This window comes from Mus musculus, chromosome 13, assembly GCF_000001635.26.
Source record: "Mus musculus strain C57BL/6J chromosome 13, GRCm38.p6 C57BL/6J".
Taxonomy (NCBI): Eukaryota; Metazoa; Chordata; class Mammalia; order Rodentia; family Muridae; genus Mus; species Mus musculus.
Genome location: NC_000079.6, coordinates 38,005,836 through 38,026,538, shown reverse-complemented (window position 1 = coordinate 38,026,538; position 20,703 = coordinate 38,005,836). Strand labels below are relative to the sequence as shown.

Below are 20,703 nucleotides of genomic sequence, written 5' to 3'. Positions count from 1 at the left end.
GGTGAGTTGTTAGTTATGTAGAACTGAATGCTATTTTATACAGCTGAGTTAGTCAGTTAATAAGGAGAAAGGATAAGAAAATTTATTTCTGCTATCTTTTATTCTACTCTTGCCACCCTGTAGGCCATGTGTGTGTGTGTGTACCTCTGTATACTAGAATTTAACTTTGGGGGATCTTCCTCTATTGCTCTGCACCTTATTTGTTTAGATAGAATTTTGAACTAAACTAATTTAATCCATAGGCTAGAACGGCTGGTCAATGAGCTTTGGGGATTCTGCCTCTTTCGCACTGTAAACTTATAAAAATTAAACACGTTTTTTCAATTATGTTATCCTATCCTTTTTTAAAATCCTTCTTCAAAGAAAAAATATATTTTATTGTTTTGTGTGTATGAATGTTTTGTCTGCATGTGTCTCTGTAAACCAGGTGCAGCTGTGCCCTAAGAGGCCAGAAGAGGGCGTCTGCTCCCCTTGGGACTAGATAGCTGTGCGCTGTCATGTGGGTGCTAGGGATCAAACCTAAGTCAAGCAAGGGGCACACAACTGTAATCCTAGCCACAGAGGATCATGAGTTTGAGGCTATCTTGAGATCAATAGAAGATGCTATATTTAAAAAGAAGAAAGTTGCTTTGTTTGAAATATTCTGTAATTCTTAAAAGATGTTATCATTTTAAGTATAACTGTAACAGTTGTTCTGTAAGTTTATGGTAACTCAATATCTTTTTTTCTAATAAGATATCAACCTTGGGAATTACCCAGAGAGTGAGCAGAATCAACCAGCTAACACTAGGCTTTCTTCCTTGAGACAATTTGAACCCATTTGCAAATTTCACTGGATAGAAGCGTTTAACGATGAAATGACAGTTGAAGACCTGAGGGGGGCGTTTTCTTACTCGGAGAAGCCAGAGTTGCCAAGCCAGGTATACAATGATGCAGCAGATGGCAGTGAAAAGCCAGATCCATTTAAGGAAGAAAGTTCAGTGGAAAGTAGCATTTCCGAAAATAAGGACGAACTTGTTCCCGCGCCAGTGAGGAAATCTCCAAGAAGTCTATGTCTAAACTACTACAGAGGAGAGGCACAGCCGCTCACAGAGGCGCCATTCGTGAGAAGTGCCGTCGTAGATGTCGGCCTCAATATCAGTCAGCCTCAAAGCTTTCTGGATAAAGAAAATGTCTGTAAAAATGGTGACAATTCGTCTGATAGGGAGAATTGCTTCGAGCAGCTTGACTTGAGAGCTATTTATAAAGCAGAGGAGGTAAGCTCGGGTGCTGGTGTCATTAAAGCCTATGACAAACCAAAGGATGCGGGCGTGTTTGTACTGTTTGAAAACACAGGATCTGAGACCTTTCTGAATAGTATTAAGTCATCAGGTCAGTACAAGGGACTTTGCTCCCATGGGGAATCATAACCAATCAAATACAATTTTTCCTAATAAATGCAGGCCATACTTAGAGATTAGTTCTACCAAATGTGTGGGGATTTTTTCCCTGTAAGGATTCTGACTCACTGTCCTGAATTCCTTAGTATTTACATGGCATAGCAAACATGGTGCCATCATTATAACCCATTTCTATGTGAGTTGTACCAAACCAGCCGGGACTCGCGAGCTGGCCTTGAGGCAAAGGTTGAGAAAGGGAGATTGTACAGAGGTGTTTGTTAGATTATGTGACAACGCAAGCCAAGGATGGTTTCACCTCATTGGACAAGGAAAAATGCACTTGTCTTAGGTTTCCTTGGTGATGGTCACATGTGTGATATCCTAAAAGCACTGGCATTATCAACAATATACAGTCTCTGGATTCTCTAGACAAGTCCAGCGAAGAAGAGTTTAATCCAAAAGCAATGTAAATAGCCACTTTTTCAATGTGAATTCCATAGGAAAAGGTATTACTCCCCTGTCTGTGATGGTGAGAAGGCTCCCCATGCCCCATTTATTTGGAAATTAGATGGCAGTGTTTGAAAGAGAACCTAACTTACCCATGTTGATTTCTAGAAACCAGCATTTCAAAGATGAATTTGAGTTTCTCAAGATTGCTTGTTCTTTCTCCATGGAATTTAGTATTTTTTTTTCTCAGTAGTCAGTAGAGAATAGTCTCTTGAGAATCTGTTGTGTACCAGAACAGGCTATGTAATGGTTATATGGTGTTAAAAACAAACAAGGAAAACACATGGCTCTCGTCTTCATGAAAATAACATCCTCATAAGAGACGTAGAGATTAGCAACTGAATCACACAGATGAATGAATGCACTTGACCCCTAGAGCTACACAGTGGAATGGTTGCCTCTGCTGAGGGCTCTTCTCCAGGCAGAGGGCCTGGGGAGGCTTCCTTGGTGTAGTTCTGGGCAGCTGTGAGGTGGTAAGCTTTCCACAAGCAAGGAGCCGTGTATCTGAACTCCCTGTACTTGCATGGTCTGTGGTACCTACTAGGGCGTCAAGAAAGCCCAAGTGTTCAGGAAACACGGGACTTAGAGGAGCAGTGGGTACGGTAGAAGATGATGATAGGCTGGTCTGGGTAGGTGAGCTATTAAGAGCAGTTAGCCAGACCTCAGAAACCTTGACTTTATCCCAGGGAAAAGCCATTAAAAGTCAGGGGTTCAACATCTCTAAATTGATATAATACCACCCCTACAGATATCTTGTATGAGAGGGCTTAATGTCATATTCATTTCAGCATTCTATACCACGATTATGCAGTCTTTTGTTACATACACACCCCCACCAACATGTATTGTGGGCATATAATCAGTCCTGCAGTATGCCTGCCTTTCTTCTGTTCATAGGGATCAGCATGGGTGAAGACTATTATTAGAGATCTTTATTCAAAAGTCCTTGTAGTCTATAGTAATTAGCACATTTGTTTAAAATTGATTTTGAGATCAAAGAAAGCCCCATATATGTGACCAGGAAGTTTACACAGTGGAAGATAGTGACAGTCCGTAGAACTTTTCTTTGAGTCAATAAGATGCACGTGTCTAGCTTATGCCGCCTGTTGTGCTCTGCCATGCTGGTGGGAGTTGCGTTCCGCTGCCTACTCGTTCACATTTATTTTATTTACTATAATTTACAGCCTGAAGTTTCTTCAAAAGAAGTACAGAATTCTGGAGAGATTTCTGAGCTATCAGTTAGTCACCAGGAAGAAGTCACAGAAGATGGCGTTGACAGCCTCGCCATTACCTCACCGTGGTCTCCAGCTGGCATCTTCAAGGGAAGTGGGCCTCAGGACAACTCCCTGAGGCCTGATAGAGAGGTCAGCTGTGAAGGCTTAGAGCCTCTGGAAGAGGACATGGCTTTAAATGAAGCCTTGCAAAAATTAAAACAGACTAACAAAAAGCAGGAACTGCAGATTCAAGACCTCCATGGTAAGAACTTGAACTTAGAAAATAGGGTTCAAGAACTACAGACAAAGGTCACCAAACAGCACGTGTTGGTTGATATCATAAATAAACTAAAGGTGAACATTGAGGAGTTAATCAATGATAAATACAACGTAATCCTAGAGAAGAATGACATCAACAAGAAACTTCAGGATCTGCAGGAAGCTTCGGCTCACACCAAAAAGCACCTTCAGGAATCCAAGAAAGACAAGGAGAGCCTCCAGCTCCAGGTGAAAAAGATTAAGGTCCATTACGTGCGCTTACAGGAAAGGTATATTGCTGAGATCCAGCAGAAGAACAGATCGGCCAGTCAGTGCCTGGAGATAGAAAAGACCTTAAGCAAGAAAGACGAGGAGCTCCAGCGGCTGCAGCGCCACAAAGGGGAGCTGGAGAAGGCCACCAGTTCTGCCCTGGACTTGCTGAAGCGGGAGAAGGAGATCCGGGAACAAGAGTTCTTGTCTTTTCAGGAGGAATTCCAGAGGCGGGAAAAGGAAAGCCTGAAAGAAAGGCGGAAATTGAAGTCGAGAGTTGAGAAGCTGGTCGCTCAAGTGAAAAGCTTGCTGTTCACCTGTGAGAGCGAGAGAGCTCAAACCATGGCGCTCCAGCGGCAGGTCGAAGAGCTGAAGCTGGAGAACTTAGAACTCCGACAGCTGGCTGCGAAGAGGGAGGCCCAAGCTTGCACCCCTAGCTTTGAGATTACTCAGTCAAAGGAGCAGCTGGAGGAAGCGGTGGAGCCGGACATCACCCAGGTATCCATGCAGACGCTGAATTCTAACACAATCCCCAGAGTTTCACCCAGTCTAGTGATGGACGCTCAGACTGGACACTCAGAGTGTTCGTAGGAAGAATTATTTTCAAAAGAGGGAAACAGAAAGGAAACACACTGCAGGCTTAGGGACATTTCTACAGGTTGCTGAGTGCTTGCCTTAAAGAACAATAATTCCCGGCTTCTTGTCATGACTTTGGTAGAGGTGACGATTAATCTGGGAATTTGATGGGTACCCATGACCAATGTCTAGAAGACTCCTTTGAAAGAGGATTTCTTTCTTTCTTTTTTCCTTTTTGGTTTGGTTTGGTTTAATTGGGAATTGTAGGGCATGTTTGGTTTATTTTAGCTGGCTGCCAAAGGATTTTTGAAGTGTGGTTCCAAATCTGCCTTAGCAATCAACAAAAGAAAATTGCTCTCTTCCTTACAAAGCAAAGCCTGTGCTGGAGCAGATATTAGAATTGTAAAGCACTGAAAACAACATTAGAACCTTCTGTCAACACAGTTGGAGAAACCACTTTTTTTTTCTTTTCTTTTTTCTTTTTTTTTTTTTTTTTTTTTGAGGCAGGGTTTCTCTGTATAGCCCTAGCTGTCCTGGAACTCACTTTGTAGACCAGGCTGGCCTCAAACTGAGAAATCCACCTGCCTCTGCCTCCCGAGTGCTGAGATTAAAGGCGTGTGCCACCACGACCGGCAAGAAACCACATTTTTAAAAAATGTCATTCTACAGTATGGTAGGAAAAGAAAAAGTGAAGTTCCTAGACTAATCTTGACCAAAGAATTGTTTTAACATTTCCAAATTCACAGTCTTATTGTTCTTTCTTTACTCTAGGTCCATATTCTCAAAATATGGTCTGAAAGCATCTATGACATCAACAGTAGTTTTGTAGTAATGCTAGAACATTAGCTCGGTGAGGTGGAGTGATGCCACTGCCTTCCATCTCTGCATCTTTTTTGGTGCTTTCAGTAGTCATTCTGGAGCAGAGCATCAGAGCCGCTGTGATGAGGGCCCCAACAGAAAACCAGAGGCACTTACAGGTTATGATGGCCTGGTCTTTGGATCTGTATCTGCCACTCCTCCTTCCTCCCTCCATTTATTTATTTAGTTAGTAATTTTTTGTTTTTTGAGACGGTTTTATTATTTAACCTAAGCTGGCTTCCGATTTGTTGTAATCTTCCTGCTTTAGTCCTCTGTCTGCTTGGATTACAGGTGCGAGCCACCATGCCTTGCCTGGTGGCATCTTTTATAGTAAGGACCCAAGTTGTATGAGAAACAAGGTTGTTTGGGGACTGGCAAGATGACTATGTGGGTAAAAGCACTTGCCATCAAGTTTGAGAACCTGAGTTAAGTGACTGGAATCCACGTGGTTGAAACAAAGATCTGACTTCAAAAAACTGTTCTGTGACCCCCACATGTGTTGCACATACAAAAAAAATGAAATGTAATGTAATAAATAATAAGAATATTCTTATTCATTTAACAGACATGGAGAGTATTCTTTTTGTTTATTTGCTTTTTAAATTTATTTATTTGTTTTATGTAAGTGCACTGTCACTTAAGACACACTTAAGGGCATCAGACCCCATTACAGATGGTTGTGAGCCACCATGTGGTTGCTGGAAATTGAACTCAGGACCTCTGGAAGAGCAGTCAGTGCTCTTAGCCACTGAGCCATCTCTCCAGCCCCTTTTGTTTATTTTCAAGTCATGGTTTTTCTGTGTAGCCCTGGCTGTCCTTAAGCACACAGAAATCCACCTGCCTCTGCTTCCGAGTGCTTGGGTTAAAGGTGCTTAACACTACTGCCAGACTGAAGAGTATTCTTAAAAAGGACAATCAGTTTGAAAGTGGCTCAGACTCTGGAACTCATGTGGTATAATGAATATGTCTGTAACTAAGCTAATGGCATGGAACAAAAGACATGGCTGTTGCTAGGAACAACATATGCTTATAATCTCAGACATTTGGGGTCTGAAGTAGAAGGATCTCAAGTTCAAAGCCAGCCTTGGCAACATTGTCTTAAAAATTTAAAGAATGGGCAGAGGCAGATAATTGTTGGAGAATTTGCTTTGCATGTGGGAATACCAGTTTTGAGAGAGATTCTCTCTGAAAAGACATCATTGCTTCTCCCAAGTATATGGTATTTTAGAAACTCTGTGACATGTGGTAATATAATTGCCCTCCTGGTTGATGGACTGTGTACTAGTCATTGTTCTATTGCTGTGAAGAGACACCATGACCAAGGCAGATCTTATAAAAGAAAGCCTTTAATATGGGCTTGTTTACAGTTTCAGAAGTTTAGTCCATTATCATTATGTCAGGGAGCAGGGCAGCACACAGGCAGGTACCGAAGCAATAGCTGAGAGTTACATCCTGATCTGTAGAGCAGGGAAGAGACTTGGGGCCTGACATGAGCTTTTAAAACCTCAAAAGCCCCACCACCCTCTGTGACACACTTCCTCCAACAAAGCCACACCTACTACAAGGCCACACCTCCTAATCCTTCTAATCCTTTCAAAAGAGTTCCATTCCCTGGTAACCAAGCATTCAAATAAATGAGCCTATGGAGGGGCACTCTTACTCAGACCACCACAGGATATGTGGATCACACATGAGAATCCTGCTGTCTTTTCAACTATAGAATTAAAATTAATTAAAAATGAGTCGGGGTTCTTGCTGTGCTAAGCACAATTAAGACTCAGAGTCTGATACTCAATACCACCCCCAAAACTGCAAAACCAAGGAAACTGTTCCCCCACTAATATTTTTATTTTAGAAAATATAGTTTTAATAAAAGGTCTATTTATGTTGAGACATAATGGATTGTTAGCCAAATGAATTTGTAAACAATCTAAAAGTGTCCTGTTATAATTTCTAATATAACTAATCTGGTCCTCAGTGGTTTTTTTTTTAAAGTTTGCTTTGTGTTTCTCAATAAATTTTAAGATTATAAAGGTATCCCATGGGAAAATGCCTCAGAACCATTGCTCAGAGCTTTAAGATAGTGTTTCACCAGTGTTTTGTTTAAACACTAACTTGGGTCCTTTGACTTTATGATGATAAATCCGAATTGTGCACATGTAGGAGACAAAGGGGACACATTGTAATTTGTTCCTGAATCGCTCTTCTTGTAAAGAAAACCTGGAGCTCCAACCTCTGAAGAAAACTTCTCCGCTGGCCTCTGGAATTCACAGCCTTTTGGCCCTGAGAATAGGACTTCTCACGTGTCAGGTAAAAAACAAAATAAAGAAATCAAGCAAATACTTGAGCTGGAGTGAACTGAGAGAGGCTGTGAAAGGTAGCAGGATTAAGTCGCAGGAGAAGGAAAGACAGAGTCAGACCTCTAGCTGCTCCCCAGGCTTCAGGCTTCGAGCTGCTTATCTTTGATGTTCAGTACTAACAAGTGATTGTAGTCAGATGGAAAGATACAGTGGTAAGGAACAAGGATAGTAACTAGCCATCTAGTACTTCCTGTTTCCAGTGTAGTTGTCTTTTATTCTAAGCCAGTCTGCTCTCAGTGAGTGTTCACATTAATAAGTTGCTTGCCTAATTAAAATGTAGTTGGGGGCAGCAACTGTATACATTGGTAGAATGAACAATGAAGTAACGGTGTTGGAGAAGTGGCTCAGGAGTTAAGAGCCATCATCCCACAGAACCCAGGTTCGATTCCCAAGATCCACATGGAGATCAGAACCGCCTATAATTTCAGTTCCAGGGGATCTAAGCACTCTCCTGGCCTTTGTGGGCATCTGACATACATGGAGGCAAAAACCCATATATCCATAGATAGAATAAATGAGTAATTTTTAAATGAAGTATTAATGAGTTCAAATCCCAGCCTTACATATGGTGACTATGTGACTTGTTCAAGGAACATAACGTGTCTCAGCCAGTTTCCTTAATGGGGAGCTCCATTTGCTTCTGTCCTGGGCAGCAACTGCATTCAACAAAAATGATACAACAGGGCGTGTACTTGCAAGATTGTCAAATAAGGCCCTCCCCCCACCCTGTTCCCCTACCCACCCACTCCCACTTCTTGGCCCTGGCGTTCCCCTGTACTGGGGCATATAAAGTTTGCTAGACCAAGGGGCCTCTCTTCCCAATGATGGCCAACTAGGCCATCTTCTGCTACATATGCAGCTAGAGACACGAGCTCTGGGGGTACTGGTTAGTTCATATTGTTGTTCCACCTATAGGGTTGTAGACCCCTTCAGCTCTTGGGCAGTATGTCACCCGCCTTCTCAGCGGATCATACCCCATCTCAAATAACTACTTCCTGTTTGCCTGTTCTATGTCTCCCACCCCACTCTCTCTTCTGTACCTGATGCAGAATCAAGCCCATAATGAGCTCGCAGCAAGTATCTGCTGACTTCCTGACCATCCCCGGAAGTGTCCACATTTACTGTCCCTGACATGTTCCGGTCAACCTTGCATCATTCCCTGCCATTTAGACATTTAACTCAGAAAAACAAAGCAAGCTTTGCAAGAGCTGACCTCCTTGTCCCAAGTTTCACAGATAAGCAGCAGAACACAACACAAACCTTTAGACATTAGACCTCTAGGTTATCTTGCTACAGTTATCTTCATCCTGGCTACTCTCGAACTACCTAGTTGCTATATTGTTCAGGATGTCTGGCCTTTCTAATGTGTCAGAGGTACCAATTTATCCCAGGTTTGAATATGTAAACTGGCCAGGCTAAGGAGCAATGTACATATGAATATATAAGCATCCATTTATCATAGATGAGGGTTAACAGTATACTACCCTCTCTTACTAGCAATCTATGGACATGTGTGAATCTACATAATAACTCTATTAACTCTTGTCTTAACTTTTGTATTATCTCTTAGTGAAGTGATGAAGAGCATTTGAAGCATGGGATTCAGTGTGGTTTACCTTCTTTGGCCCCTTATTTCTAAACAGTCCTCCTCCTCCGTTTTAGCTTCAGTGAAAACCTTTCAATCTAGTTTCTCAAACCATTATCCTTAGGACCTTGCCACGCCTGATGCTGAGCTTTGCCAAGAGAGTAAGAAAGCTAATGACATAATGCTGCAAAGACTGAAGGACTGTCAGCTTAAAAAGAAGGACTTAGATAAAGAGGTACTGTGTTCTTCTTTTCTAAAACCTGATTCAGTTTACTGGGAAGAGCTAGCTAAAACATCACAGAACAACGGTTGCTCCTAAAGTTCTGGATTTGTTTAAAAAGTGCTTGGGGACCAGACTAGCTTAAATTGTGCCTTTTAGAAGTAGATCCGATATCTAACATTTGACTTATTTACAACTTAAATCTCCATTGGAAAGTTTCATTCACATGGGGTTGATGAGATGGCTCAGTAGCTAGGAATGGGAGCCAGGACACCCGGAGTCTCAGGAGTTGGTTCTTGCTTTCCACCACGAACTCCGTGGACTGAACGGGACTCAGCATTCAGCTAACTAGGATGTCTTATACCAAAAGGCGGCCAAGAGAAAGCAGCCAGGGTTCCATGTGTCTTGGAGGAGTCACAAAAGCTGCGCATCAGTTCCCCTGCACTAAATAGTGATCACAGGGTGAAGGGCCATCTGCCAGTTCAGTAAAACCACTTGTCCATAGAAGTTGTATTGAGGGAGTCATGTACCAAAGTCCCACCCACCAGAAAGCAGGCAGGTGTTCAGTCTAAACAGTGAGTCATCCTTTGGAGGGGCAGTAGACACCCCAGACGATGCAGGGTTCCAGGTGACTTGCTTGTTTTGCTAAGCATAGCAGTCTTGGACCCTCTGTAGAAACTCTTCGTCATGGAAGTGGTAAAACTATGCTATCATTTAAAGATTGGCCTTTGTGTTGTTGGATAACTTTATCATAAATGCTTTAGTAGTTAATTTTATTTCTTTTCCTCTAAAATAAAAAAAAATGCTTTTTTTTTTCTAGCTATTGAAACATAAAAACAGAATTGCGACTCTTAAAGAGTTAATTGCTAGTGAAAAGGCACTTCAAGCCCACACTATTGAGGTGAGTTATAACATGTTATACTTGGCTTCAACGTGGAAATATACCACAGATAGTCATTTCTCCTGGCAACTTTGCTAATGTCCTTCTAGCTATTAGTTCTGGGCCTTTTGTTTGTTTTTGTTTTTGTTTTGTTTGTTTGGTTTTGGCTTTTTGAGAGAGGGCCTCTCTGTGTAGCCTTGACTGTCCCAGAGCCCACAGAGATCTGCCTGCCTCTGCCTTCCAAGTGATGGGATTGAAGGTGTGGGCCCTCATCCACTGGCAAGTTCTGTATTTCTATGACTCCAGCCTCATATCACACATACACACACACACACACACACACACACACACACACACACACACACACACACACATATAGTGTTTTGCCTGCACGAGTGTGGACTTATGTATATGCAAGAGGCCAGAAGAGGGCATCGGATCCCATGAAGTTGCAATTACAGATGCTGGTGAGGCCACCGTGTGGTACTGGGAACCAAACCTGGGTCATCTGTATGATCAGTACATGCTCGTAACTGCTGAGCCATCTCTCCAGCCCTCTTCCTCTGATTCTCAAGCTAAAATGACACTGTGAAATGCTAAGAGTGTGTAAGGACTGAAATGTGTACAAACATATCTAATCTTAGATCACAGATTTTGATGCAGACGAGGTCAAGAGTGCCAGAGATGCGCCTGTGTTGCTGGCAGTCAAACTGGATAAATACCACAGTCTGAATGAGGAACTTGATGTCTTGGTAAGACAGACCAATGCCTTATGGTCCCTTTTACACCCAGGGCCAGCCATTAAATTTGAAGAAGTTATCAACCTTCAATGTATTATTAAAGTATCATTAAAATACTCACACTGGCACTGTGGCACTACTGTCACCAAAAATATGAAAGTATTTTCATGTACGTATCAGGCTAGAGAGATGGCTCGGTGGTTAAGCTGCAATTCTAGAGGACTCAGGTTCAATTCCCAACACTTGCAAGGTAGCTCACAACTGTCTGTAAATCCAATTTCAACAAATCCAATGCCTTCCTCTTACCTCTCAGAATACCAGATATGCAATGAGTATACAGACACATATGCAGGTAAAACGTCCATACACATAAAATAAGATTTGATTTTTAAAATGCTTATACAAATGTAAATATTGCTCAACATAATTTGTTTTTAGGCTAATACATATGCCTTTCAAAGCACAGAAGCCAAAGGGTAAACGTGCTTTTATTTTCCCCGTTTCTAGGGATCCAACCCAAGGCTTTCCTCCTGCCAGGCAAGCATTCTACCTACTCCTAGCTGTAACCCTCCTTTTTGAAGTGTTTTGTCTTAAAAATGTTCTTTATTTGCATGTATGTACATCCATGCCCTCAGCGGCCAGAAGAGGATGTCATATCACCTGGAGCTGGTGTTATATAGTTGAGTATGAACTGTCTGATGCCGGTGCTGGGAACCAAACCCGAGTCCTCCGAAAGAGCAACAGACCGTGCTCTGGACTACTGAGCCATCTCTCCAGTCCGTATTTATTTTTTGAGATAGGATCTTACTGTCTCGTTCAAGCCAGTCTTCCTCCCATAATGGCCCACTTCAGCTTCTGAAGTCCTGGGCTTACAGGCCTTCACTGCACACAGTGCTTCGAGATTTGTTCTACTTTTCCCGGTGGATGAAGCACGCTGAGGTTTTTGTGTGTGCTACTTCACTTGCTGCATTCAGTCACAATGGTTGCAAGTAACTCTTAGTTTACCTAGGGTGGTCCAAAAGAGAATGCAGAAAAATGGAAGAAAATAAAAACATGAATTTAGTGTTTAGACAATTGCAGAAAACAGTTAAAAACACAGTGTAATATTCCTTTGTTTGTACTGCATGTTTGTATACATATACAATGTGTATTAATCAGCCTCTTTCTTCTTACCATAACCTTGTGTTTGGAGTTTTGGCTGCTTCCCCACAGATTATTTATAGGATATGTTGCTCCTTACTATGGACACTGCATCTATCACTATTCTCCATGTTCTGATACCAGTTGTCCAGCCCCTGCTATCCTGACTTCTCCTCGTTCTTCCGAGCCTCTAGACATCACGACTGGACATTGACTTCAACTGTTTAAAAGCATCTGTCTATGAGACAGAACTCGAAGTATCTATCTTCCTGGGGCTGATGTATCTCATTTACTTTAGCATCCTCCTGTTCCATTCATGTAGCTGCATAAATATGTATAACTGTTACACAATAATCAAGATTGTTTCTAAAAGATCTAGGGAGATGGAAATGTGAACTGTCCTGATTTTATCACAGTAGAGTTTGCGTGCATTAGATAGGTTGTTACACTGTGCCGCAAATACAATGAAAGCGATACTAGAAATCTCCATGGCCTCACTGTAATGGGAAAGACCGATAATGCTCCTGACACAGCAGAGAAGTCTGTCCTTTCTTTCTAAATGACTTAAGAGCAGACTCCAGCACTCTATTCATTACGTAGCCATTCACCTTTCAAAGAGAAGAAAAGTGACAGTCCATGCCTGTCATCCCAGAACGCTAGAGACGAGGGAAGGAGGGCTTCAAGGGTGTGACTAATTAAGGCTATACATTGAGTTCAAGGCCAGCCTGGCCAACTTAGGGAGCTCCTGCCTCAAAATCATCATCATCATCATCATCATCGTCGTCATCAGTGTCCTGGAAGTAGAGCTCAGCTATCAGAAGCTAGACCCTAGGTTCTTTTCCCATCCCTGGAAAGAAAAGGGAAGGAAAGAGAGAGGGAGGGGTTGTTGCAGTCTCTATAGCATTATGCTTTACCATTGCTCCGTAGGGTCCTCCTCTACCGATATATGAGTATATGTAAAATGTAAGAAGACTGAAAATCACTCTTTTTAAAGATTTATTTATTTTATGTATATGAGTACATTGTAGCCGGACAGATGGTTGTGGTTGCTGCGAATTGAACTCAGTACCTCTGTTCACTCTGGCCCCCCACGCTCCGGCCCAGAGATTTATTTATTATTATATGTAAGTACACTATAGCTGTCTTCAGACATGCCAGAAGATCCCATTATGGATAGTTGTGAGCCATCATGTGGTTGCTGGGATTTGAACTCCGGGCCTTCAGAAGAGCAGTCAGTGCTTTTAATCGCTGAGCCATCTCTCCAGCCCTGAAAAATCACTCTTAGCACTGCTATTTAGTAGGGTGTTTTCTGCAGTTTTTCTTCTATAATTTCTTTGAAAATTAGCTTTGAGAGAAAATTATTAATAAGCTTTCCTAATGACCCTAAATGCCACTCTCAAAGAAATTAACTTTTTATTTAAAACTTTTATTATATTTGATTGATATGTGTGTGTTGTCATGCAAAGTGCCATGGCACACATGGAGGTCAGAGGACAACTTGCAGGAGTCAGTTTTCCCCTTTCTGTGTGGGTCTAGGGGATAGAACTCAGATCATCAGCTATGGCTACAGGTGCCTTTCCATATGAAGCCACCTCGCCAACCCATATAATATTTAATTTCAATAGTATTCTTGCAAAAAAAAAATGGACAGTAGGCTGGACTGTGAAGTACATGAAGCCAAGCCTTAGACACGTGTATTGTTTGCAAGGGAGGATCTACATTGTCACACACATCACAGCATGTCTCTGCGTGGGCTGTCTGTGCAAAGGATGGTAACGAGACCTGGGTGTGATTCGTGTTTGCAGGTACTAGCAGATGCTTGGCTATTTGCAAAGCTATTTCACAGTAGAAAATAACAGAATCAATAAAAGTCTATCATAACTGCTGCTCTGTATGCAACTCACCCCCAGATCTGGCCATCTGTGTCATGACTCACTCCATTAGAACTCAGTTTCAGAGGGCAGTGCAATAAGTTAGAGCTGATGGGTTTCATTTTATTTTACACCCGTTACATGGTGGTTTCCAGGTTACATTTTCGCTGATGTCTCTCCATAGATTACAAAGCTGGGAGGGCTTCTGGAGAGCAAAGAAGACCACTACAGCAGACTCATTGAGGAGAATGACAAGTACCGGAGACACGTAGGCAGCCTGATAAATAAGGTACTTGTCTCCCCACAGGAACAAAACAGAACAAAACAAAACCTTCTTCAGAAAATGTCAGGCTGGGGTGTGGCCCAGATGGGAGGCCGTCTGCCCAGCATGTGCCCTGCTTTTGGTCCTCAGCATAAAGACCAAACCAAACACTGATGCTAAACTTAACCCCAACCTCACATCAGATCTAACGGAACTCCAGAACTAAAGGGATCTGAGGTTTGCCACTTTTACCCCTAATGGCGCCCCCCATCTCCCAATGCATGTTAAATGCCCTCATTAGCTGGGTAGCCAGCTGGGACGTGCTCAAGAAAGTCTTCATTTTGTTATTTTACCTTCAAAGTAACTAAACATCTTACCAAGTTAGTGTTTTACTTTACTTTTTTTGTTTGTTTTCATTTTGGTCTTTTGCGACAATGTGGCCCAGTCTGGCCTTGGAATCCCAAATTCTGTTGCCTCAGCCCCACAGGTACTGAAATTGCAGGCATAAGCCAACCAAGACCGCATTAATTTAACCTAATAGGCTATAATTGTTACCTGGCCCTTCTGTCACTGTGAGGAACACAGTAGATTACAGTGAGTTTCTGGGACTCCCATTTCCATGATGAGAGTATTTAAAATCATTGTTATTCATATTTCTTTTCTTTTTTTCCTTTTTCTTTCTTTTTTTTTTTTTCCCGAGACAGGGTTTCTCTGTATAGCCCTGGCTGTCCTGGAACTCACTTTGTAGACCAGGCTGGCCTCGAACTCAGAAATCCACCTGCCTCTGCCTCCCGAGTGCTGGGATTAGAGGTGTGCGCCACCAAACCCGGCATTATTCATATTTCTGATACCAAAATAGAAAACGAATGTTTTGTCTGTTGTAAAAATTTTACTTATTGTCGTCAAATAATTAAACTTCAACTTGTAAAGATTTTTAAACGAAGAAAACAAAATTAAATACAAATACTTGTATTTATAAAAAAAAAATTGTTTTCTCAAGGTAACGTCATATGAAGAAATTATCAAATGTGCTGACCAAAGACTTGAGATATCACATTCTCAGATTGCACAGTAAGTTAAGAAAACTATTTTTTTGTAAAATTTTTTGACTGTCTACTGATGTTTTGTTTTATTTTCTGACTTCTAAAGTTTTTTTCCCTCTGACTCTTAGAAATAGGATAACAGGGCGTGCTGTATCCTTTAGTATAGACTAAACCATCACACACACACACACACACACACACACACACACACACACACACACACACACACACACACACACCAACACCAACCTGGTTCCAAACAAGCTACTTTATTACTTCTTGCATCTGGGGCACAGCCTGGCTTCTGGCAGACTGCTTCCTTGCCTTCTACTGTTTTCAAGGGTTTTACAGCTTTTTCTGAGAATTTTGGTATTACAAACGAACTTCTTAAAAAGGTACCACCAGCTTACATTTAATCCAAAGCAAAAGTATCTCAGGCAGTTTGAGACTTATAATCTTGGATTTCGTTTATTTATTTATTTTTTAATCTTCATTGGCCTTGGGTAACCTGGCTGCTAGGCTGTGAGGTGCTGTTCCTGTCTTCCGGGCTGTCCAGCCACAGGAAGAGCTCTTACAAGAAGCTACCATGGCCCCACCCCTGTGGGTGGTAGAGCTATGGTGAGGATTGGCCACTCGCCTGCCCACCGGAAGGAGACACAAGAAGTCAGTTCTCTCCAGCTGACTATGTCAGGAATCAGCTGTCTTCACTGCATCCCCACCAACACCAGCTACAATCCACCACCAACTACCAGGATGGTAGTTCCCGCTTCTGGGTGGAACTGCCATCCTGCCTGTGCCAGCAGTTGATCTGCAGAACAGACCTGGGCTTGTCAGCACTGCCTCCCTCCCCATCCAACCCTCTCCCACCTGGTGGACAGACAGCCACCACACAGCAGACTCTCAGGGGGCTGTAGGGCAAATTGGTCCTGAGAGCCCCAATATCGAACATGGCAGTCAGTCAGTCATCAAGTTTGCCAAAGGCCACCCTGGGCCCCAGAACTGAGCAGGCACAGTTGGTGAGCACATATGGGCCCATTTGGAAGCTGGACCACAGCTCAGCAATGGGAACCAGCACACAAGACTTCCCTCCTCCTTCAGTGACAGCTTTGTGGCAGGGTTACTCCCACAGGGTAAAGAGGAACTGCTGAGCGCCAGCAACTGTTGCTTGCCAAACCACTTACCCCAGAGAGCCACCCTGCAGCTAATCTTTCCCTGCCAGAGTATCACCAGCCCACAGCTCCACTCCCCAGAGTTCGTGATACCCCGTTCTGCCTGTCAGAGGATCCCCTAACCAGAGTGGGAGAACAGCCCCCACGCATGTGGTTGGTTACCTGAGCATCTGTTTGCAAACCCACACAAATGAGAAACCTTACCACTGACAGAGGCAGCTGTGGGTAGACATGCAGGCTCCAATAAACTGCCATTGGCACTACTGCAATACACAGGACATGGACCTTCCATCATGACCCAGCCTTCTCCAGATGGGACTGCCACACCTTACAATTCCTGGGCAGCTAGGTGTGCTGATATGTCTTTAATCCCAGCCCTTGGGAATGCAGTGCAGATGGATCTTTGAGTTTGAGGTCAACCTGGTCTACAGATGGAGTTCCAGGACCATCAGGGCTACACAGAGAACCCCCACCCCCACCCCGTCTTAAAAAAAACCAAAAACCAACCAAATCAACAAAAGTTATTGTGCAAGCCCAAACAACAGAACGGCCAGGACACAGTTCAACCTGTCCCCCAGACCCTAGTCTTTCACATCCTTTCCAAGAAGGGGCTAGCTGACTAGCCTAGCCTGGTTGATTATGAAAGTATACAACCTGGAGAACAGGAATCTAGACGACGGAGATCAATAGATGGGTCTAAGAGCCACTCTTATCTTATCCCCATCCCAAATCCAAATTCTGAACACCTGCATATACAAAATGTCAGAGATGGGCTGGAAGTTTGGGGTATCAGGGTTTATGTCAGGTCCAAGTTAGGAAGAGGAAGACAAGAACCCCCTTAGCTTGTTTCTACGATACAACACAGATACAGAGATTGTCCTGTGTGCTTGTCAATTTCTAAAAATGATGATCAACATTAGAAGCAGAAGAAATCGAGGCATAGAAAATGTTCTAACATCTTAAATAGTGGCACAGTTCTAAGGGTACAAAATGATCTATGTTATGACCTAAACCAGGTAAAAACATCTGCCGAGTGTGTGTGTGTGTGTGTGTGTGTGTGTAAGTCAAAGGGACTCAGTTATTCTCCTTCCACTGTGGGTTCTGGGAATTGAGCTCAGGTTGAGGCTTGTGTGCCAAGAGCTGTTGCCCACCGAGCTATCTCACTGGCCCCTACATTCTGCCCGCCTTTGGTGTTTCCTGAGCCCTGCCAGCCTGGTTTTTTGACTTTCATTTCCTTGGTAACTTGACTTCCATCTGTCACTTTCAATCTGTGACTGGCTTTTGCCATTATGTTGTATTTCCTAGAGACAGAAGAAACTTGAATCTTCCCTTTTAATCCAGGCAGCCATTCAGTGTCTTAATTGGTTACTTGGACTTGAACCCACTTACACTTAGAGTTAATACTGAGAGCTGCGCTGCTTCCTGTGACTTGGTTGGTTGTTTTCTGGTTAACTGGGTTATTACTTATTCTTGTCTCTCTCTCCATCTGAGGGGTTGTGGGTCTGGGGGCTCCTTGTTCAGAATCTTCCTCCTCTTTAGTTAAGGTTCCCTTTACGTATCCTTTGCAGTGTTGGCTTGGTGGTCTTGGGTTGTTTTAGTGTGTGTTTGTCTTGAAACATCCATATTTCTACCATCTAACATTCTGGAAGACAATTTTCTGGATAACCTTATTTGGAAGGCACTTTGCTTCTAGGACTTGAACTATATCATTCCATTCTTCTGGATTTAGGGCTTCCTTTTAGAGGTTTGATGCACTGTGTTTACCTTTGAATCATTCCGTTCTTTCTGGTTAGAGGTTTGATGCACTGTGTTTGCCTCTGTAGTGAGTTGGCCTTTTTTTACTTGTAGTTTTTAGTACTGTTTGTTTTGAACCTTTTTTTTTTCCTAGCATGTTGACTATGTGCCCTGAAGAGTCTATTAGAGATTCTAAATGTCTCTCTTGCTTGGAGCTATATCTGTCTCTGAATCTCTGTCTCTGTCTTTCTCTCTGTCTCTGCCTCGGTCTCTCTCTTTCAATGCCTAAGAATAGAAACCATGCAAATCTCTAGCAGGCCAACAGAATACTGCGGCCATGCTGTGACACCACCAAGCATTTTCCCTCACAGTAATAGAGCAGTAACTAAGTCTCCAAAGAATCTACAAAATATTCATCTAGAAAAGTTCATTTTTGTATAAAATGCAATTGTTTCTTTCTTTAGCTTGGAAGAGAGGAATAGACATTTAGAAGATTTAATTAGAATGCCCAGAGAGAAAGCCAAAAGGCCAAGGTAAGTTTTCCTTCTGTTTAAAAAGAAAACGATGTCTTTAAAATTCGTATAGTAAGTAATACATTTAATTTTTTCTCCCCTTACATTTTTATTTAAGATAATAAGATAAATATGAAGTATTTTGTGCTTTCCTAGGATAAAGTAGTTGCTTGATCAAAGTTTCTTGTAGGCTTTACTTAGTGTCACATACCTAAAAACCCCAGCTATCCTGGAGGCTAGCCTGCAATGTTTAGCACGATCCTGTGTCAAAAACAGGTTTTTTTTTAAATCTTATTTTTGATATGGTTTCATATGCTTAAAAAAAAACAAAAACCAACAACACCACCACCTATGTTTTGCTATGTAGCACAGATTGCAATACAAGCTCCTCCCACCAAGCGCCCCAAGCTCTGAGATTGCAGGCACCCTCCACTTACCTCATTACTCTCAGGGTTTTGTGGAGCCTGAATTAGAAGGCCAGTCTGCCTGCCCTCTCAGAAGCCGTAAGCAGGATTCTACAAGGGTTATGAGCAAGGTGCTTGTCTTCAATAAAAATACTTACCTTCTACATGCTTATAAGACGACTCTCTTTATTTGCACGAAACCCTGAAATCTATATTTTTTAGAAAAGTCTCGGCCAGTCATGTAACCCCATGCTGTAGGGTTGGCACTCAAGCTTGTCAGGTGACTGTAAGAACAGTTGGGTTCCAGCTTCAGCGGTCCATATACTAAAACTGAAAAATTAGAAAAAATCCTAGCTATTTTATATGATCACCTTGCAAACACTAGTTTAAATCTGCTCAGGAGTTTTGATTTCCAAAACAGCATGAATTTTCTCTTGCGTTGTAGAAACAAACCATGGGATCTATTTCTAGAGTTATTTAAAAAAATTTTTAAATATAATTTTACACATTTACCAGTTGAGACATTTGTTTATATATCACATTTATTTTTGCACTGAATTTGAGGCTTATATATATGGATTTATTGACTTTGAAACAAGAGAAAGAGTTCACAGGACCCTCCCAGCTGGTAAGCCCATTTGTGTAAAAACTCCACATCTGTGAATAACTCTGAAATCTTGGTTGAGCTGCTGACCTCAGTGTGCCAGTCAGAAGTTCAGCCTTAGAATTCCTCTACATCTTTTAAAAGTATGGCTCTGATATGTCCACTTATCTCTGGCCATAGAAACAGTTGAATTTACAGATTAAGAGATAGTCCTAGATGTCTCTAGATGTCTAACTTTTTAGAATATGTTTTTATTTCATGTATATATGTGTCTGTGTGTGGATATGTACACATGAGTGTAGGTGACCCCAAAGACCAGAGGCTTGGAACTGGAGTTGCAGGCTATGGTGAGCCACCTGACATGGGTGCTGGGAACCAGACTCTGGTCCTCTGTAAAAACAGCGAGGCCTCTCAGCCATCTCTACCCCAGATGACTAATTATTGCTTCATCTCGCGCAAGAAGATTTTGTAGGTTTCATTTCAATGCTGAATCTTGACCTAAGTAAATTAGGAGCCTATTAAATATAAGAAGACTGTGGCACCATATTTTATTTATATGCATCAAGGATGGTCCTCACTGAGGGTGGTCCTCACACTGTGAGGGTGGGCCACACACTGTGTTGAAAAGTTTAATTGTTTTAGGGTCTCATAGTTTGATATAAATGACAAGTTCTTGAAAGTGAGAGACAAATATGCTAAATAATGACATGGCTTTTCACCATAATCACTATTTTAGCCTTCACTCCCTGTTTTTACATCATTTTCCTTCTTTCTTACAGACCAAGATTAGATAATCACCCAAAGTCCTTGACCTTGATAAGTCATCTTGAGGGCCACCATAAAGAATGTTCTATTTCCTTGTGAACTGACAGTAATACATGATTAAATATTCATTCGTGAAGTTATGTTAACTTATTTGTGTGTGTGTGTGTGTGTGTGTGTGTGTGCAACGAGTGTGTGCAATGAGTGTGTGCATGCATGCCTGAGTGTCGTAGGTGGAGAACAAACTTAGGTGTTCCTCCCCAGGAGTCATCCGCACCATTTCTGGACACGGGCTCTCTCACTGGCCCATGAACTTACCTAGTAGGCTAGGCTGGTTGGCCAGTGAGCCCAGGAC

General features: G+C 42.3%; 1 protein-coding gene across 13 annotated transcripts in view; it reads left to right on the top strand.

Annotated features, from left to right (window-relative positions):
- The window catches only part of Cage1 (cancer antigen 1), a 31,080-nt gene extending 10,593 nt beyond the window's left edge, over positions 1 to 20,487 (top strand). For 4 of the 13 annotated variants that reach the window (XM_017315603.2, XM_017315604.2, XM_017315605.2 and 1 more), the window contains 11 exons: positions 736 to 1,256; positions 3,071 to 4,126; positions 7,226 to 7,372; positions 9,132 to 9,242; positions 10,048 to 10,128; positions 10,752 to 10,859; positions 11,161 to 11,199; positions 14,043 to 14,147; positions 15,121 to 15,191; positions 18,531 to 18,599; positions 20,366 to 20,483. In XM_017315603.2, coding sequence (XP_017171092.1) covers positions 736 to 1,256; positions 3,071 to 4,126; positions 7,226 to 7,372; positions 9,132 to 9,242; positions 10,048 to 10,128; positions 10,752 to 10,859; positions 11,161 to 11,199; positions 14,043 to 14,147; positions 15,121 to 15,191; positions 18,531 to 18,599; positions 20,366 to 20,450 — 2,393 coding nt within the window. In that variant the 3' untranslated portion in view covers positions 20,451 to 20,483. Of the gene's footprint in view, positions 1 to 735; positions 1,257 to 3,070; positions 4,127 to 7,225; positions 7,373 to 9,131; positions 9,243 to 10,047; positions 10,129 to 10,751; positions 10,860 to 11,160; positions 11,200 to 14,042; positions 14,148 to 15,120; positions 15,192 to 15,682; positions 18,499 to 18,530; positions 18,600 to 20,365 lie in introns of those variants that run through there. The other 9 variants (XM_006516776.4, NM_027724.2, XM_030247409.1 and 6 more) reach the window with 7 other exon arrangements.
- Positions 20,488 to 20,703: the final 216 nt, after the last annotated feature.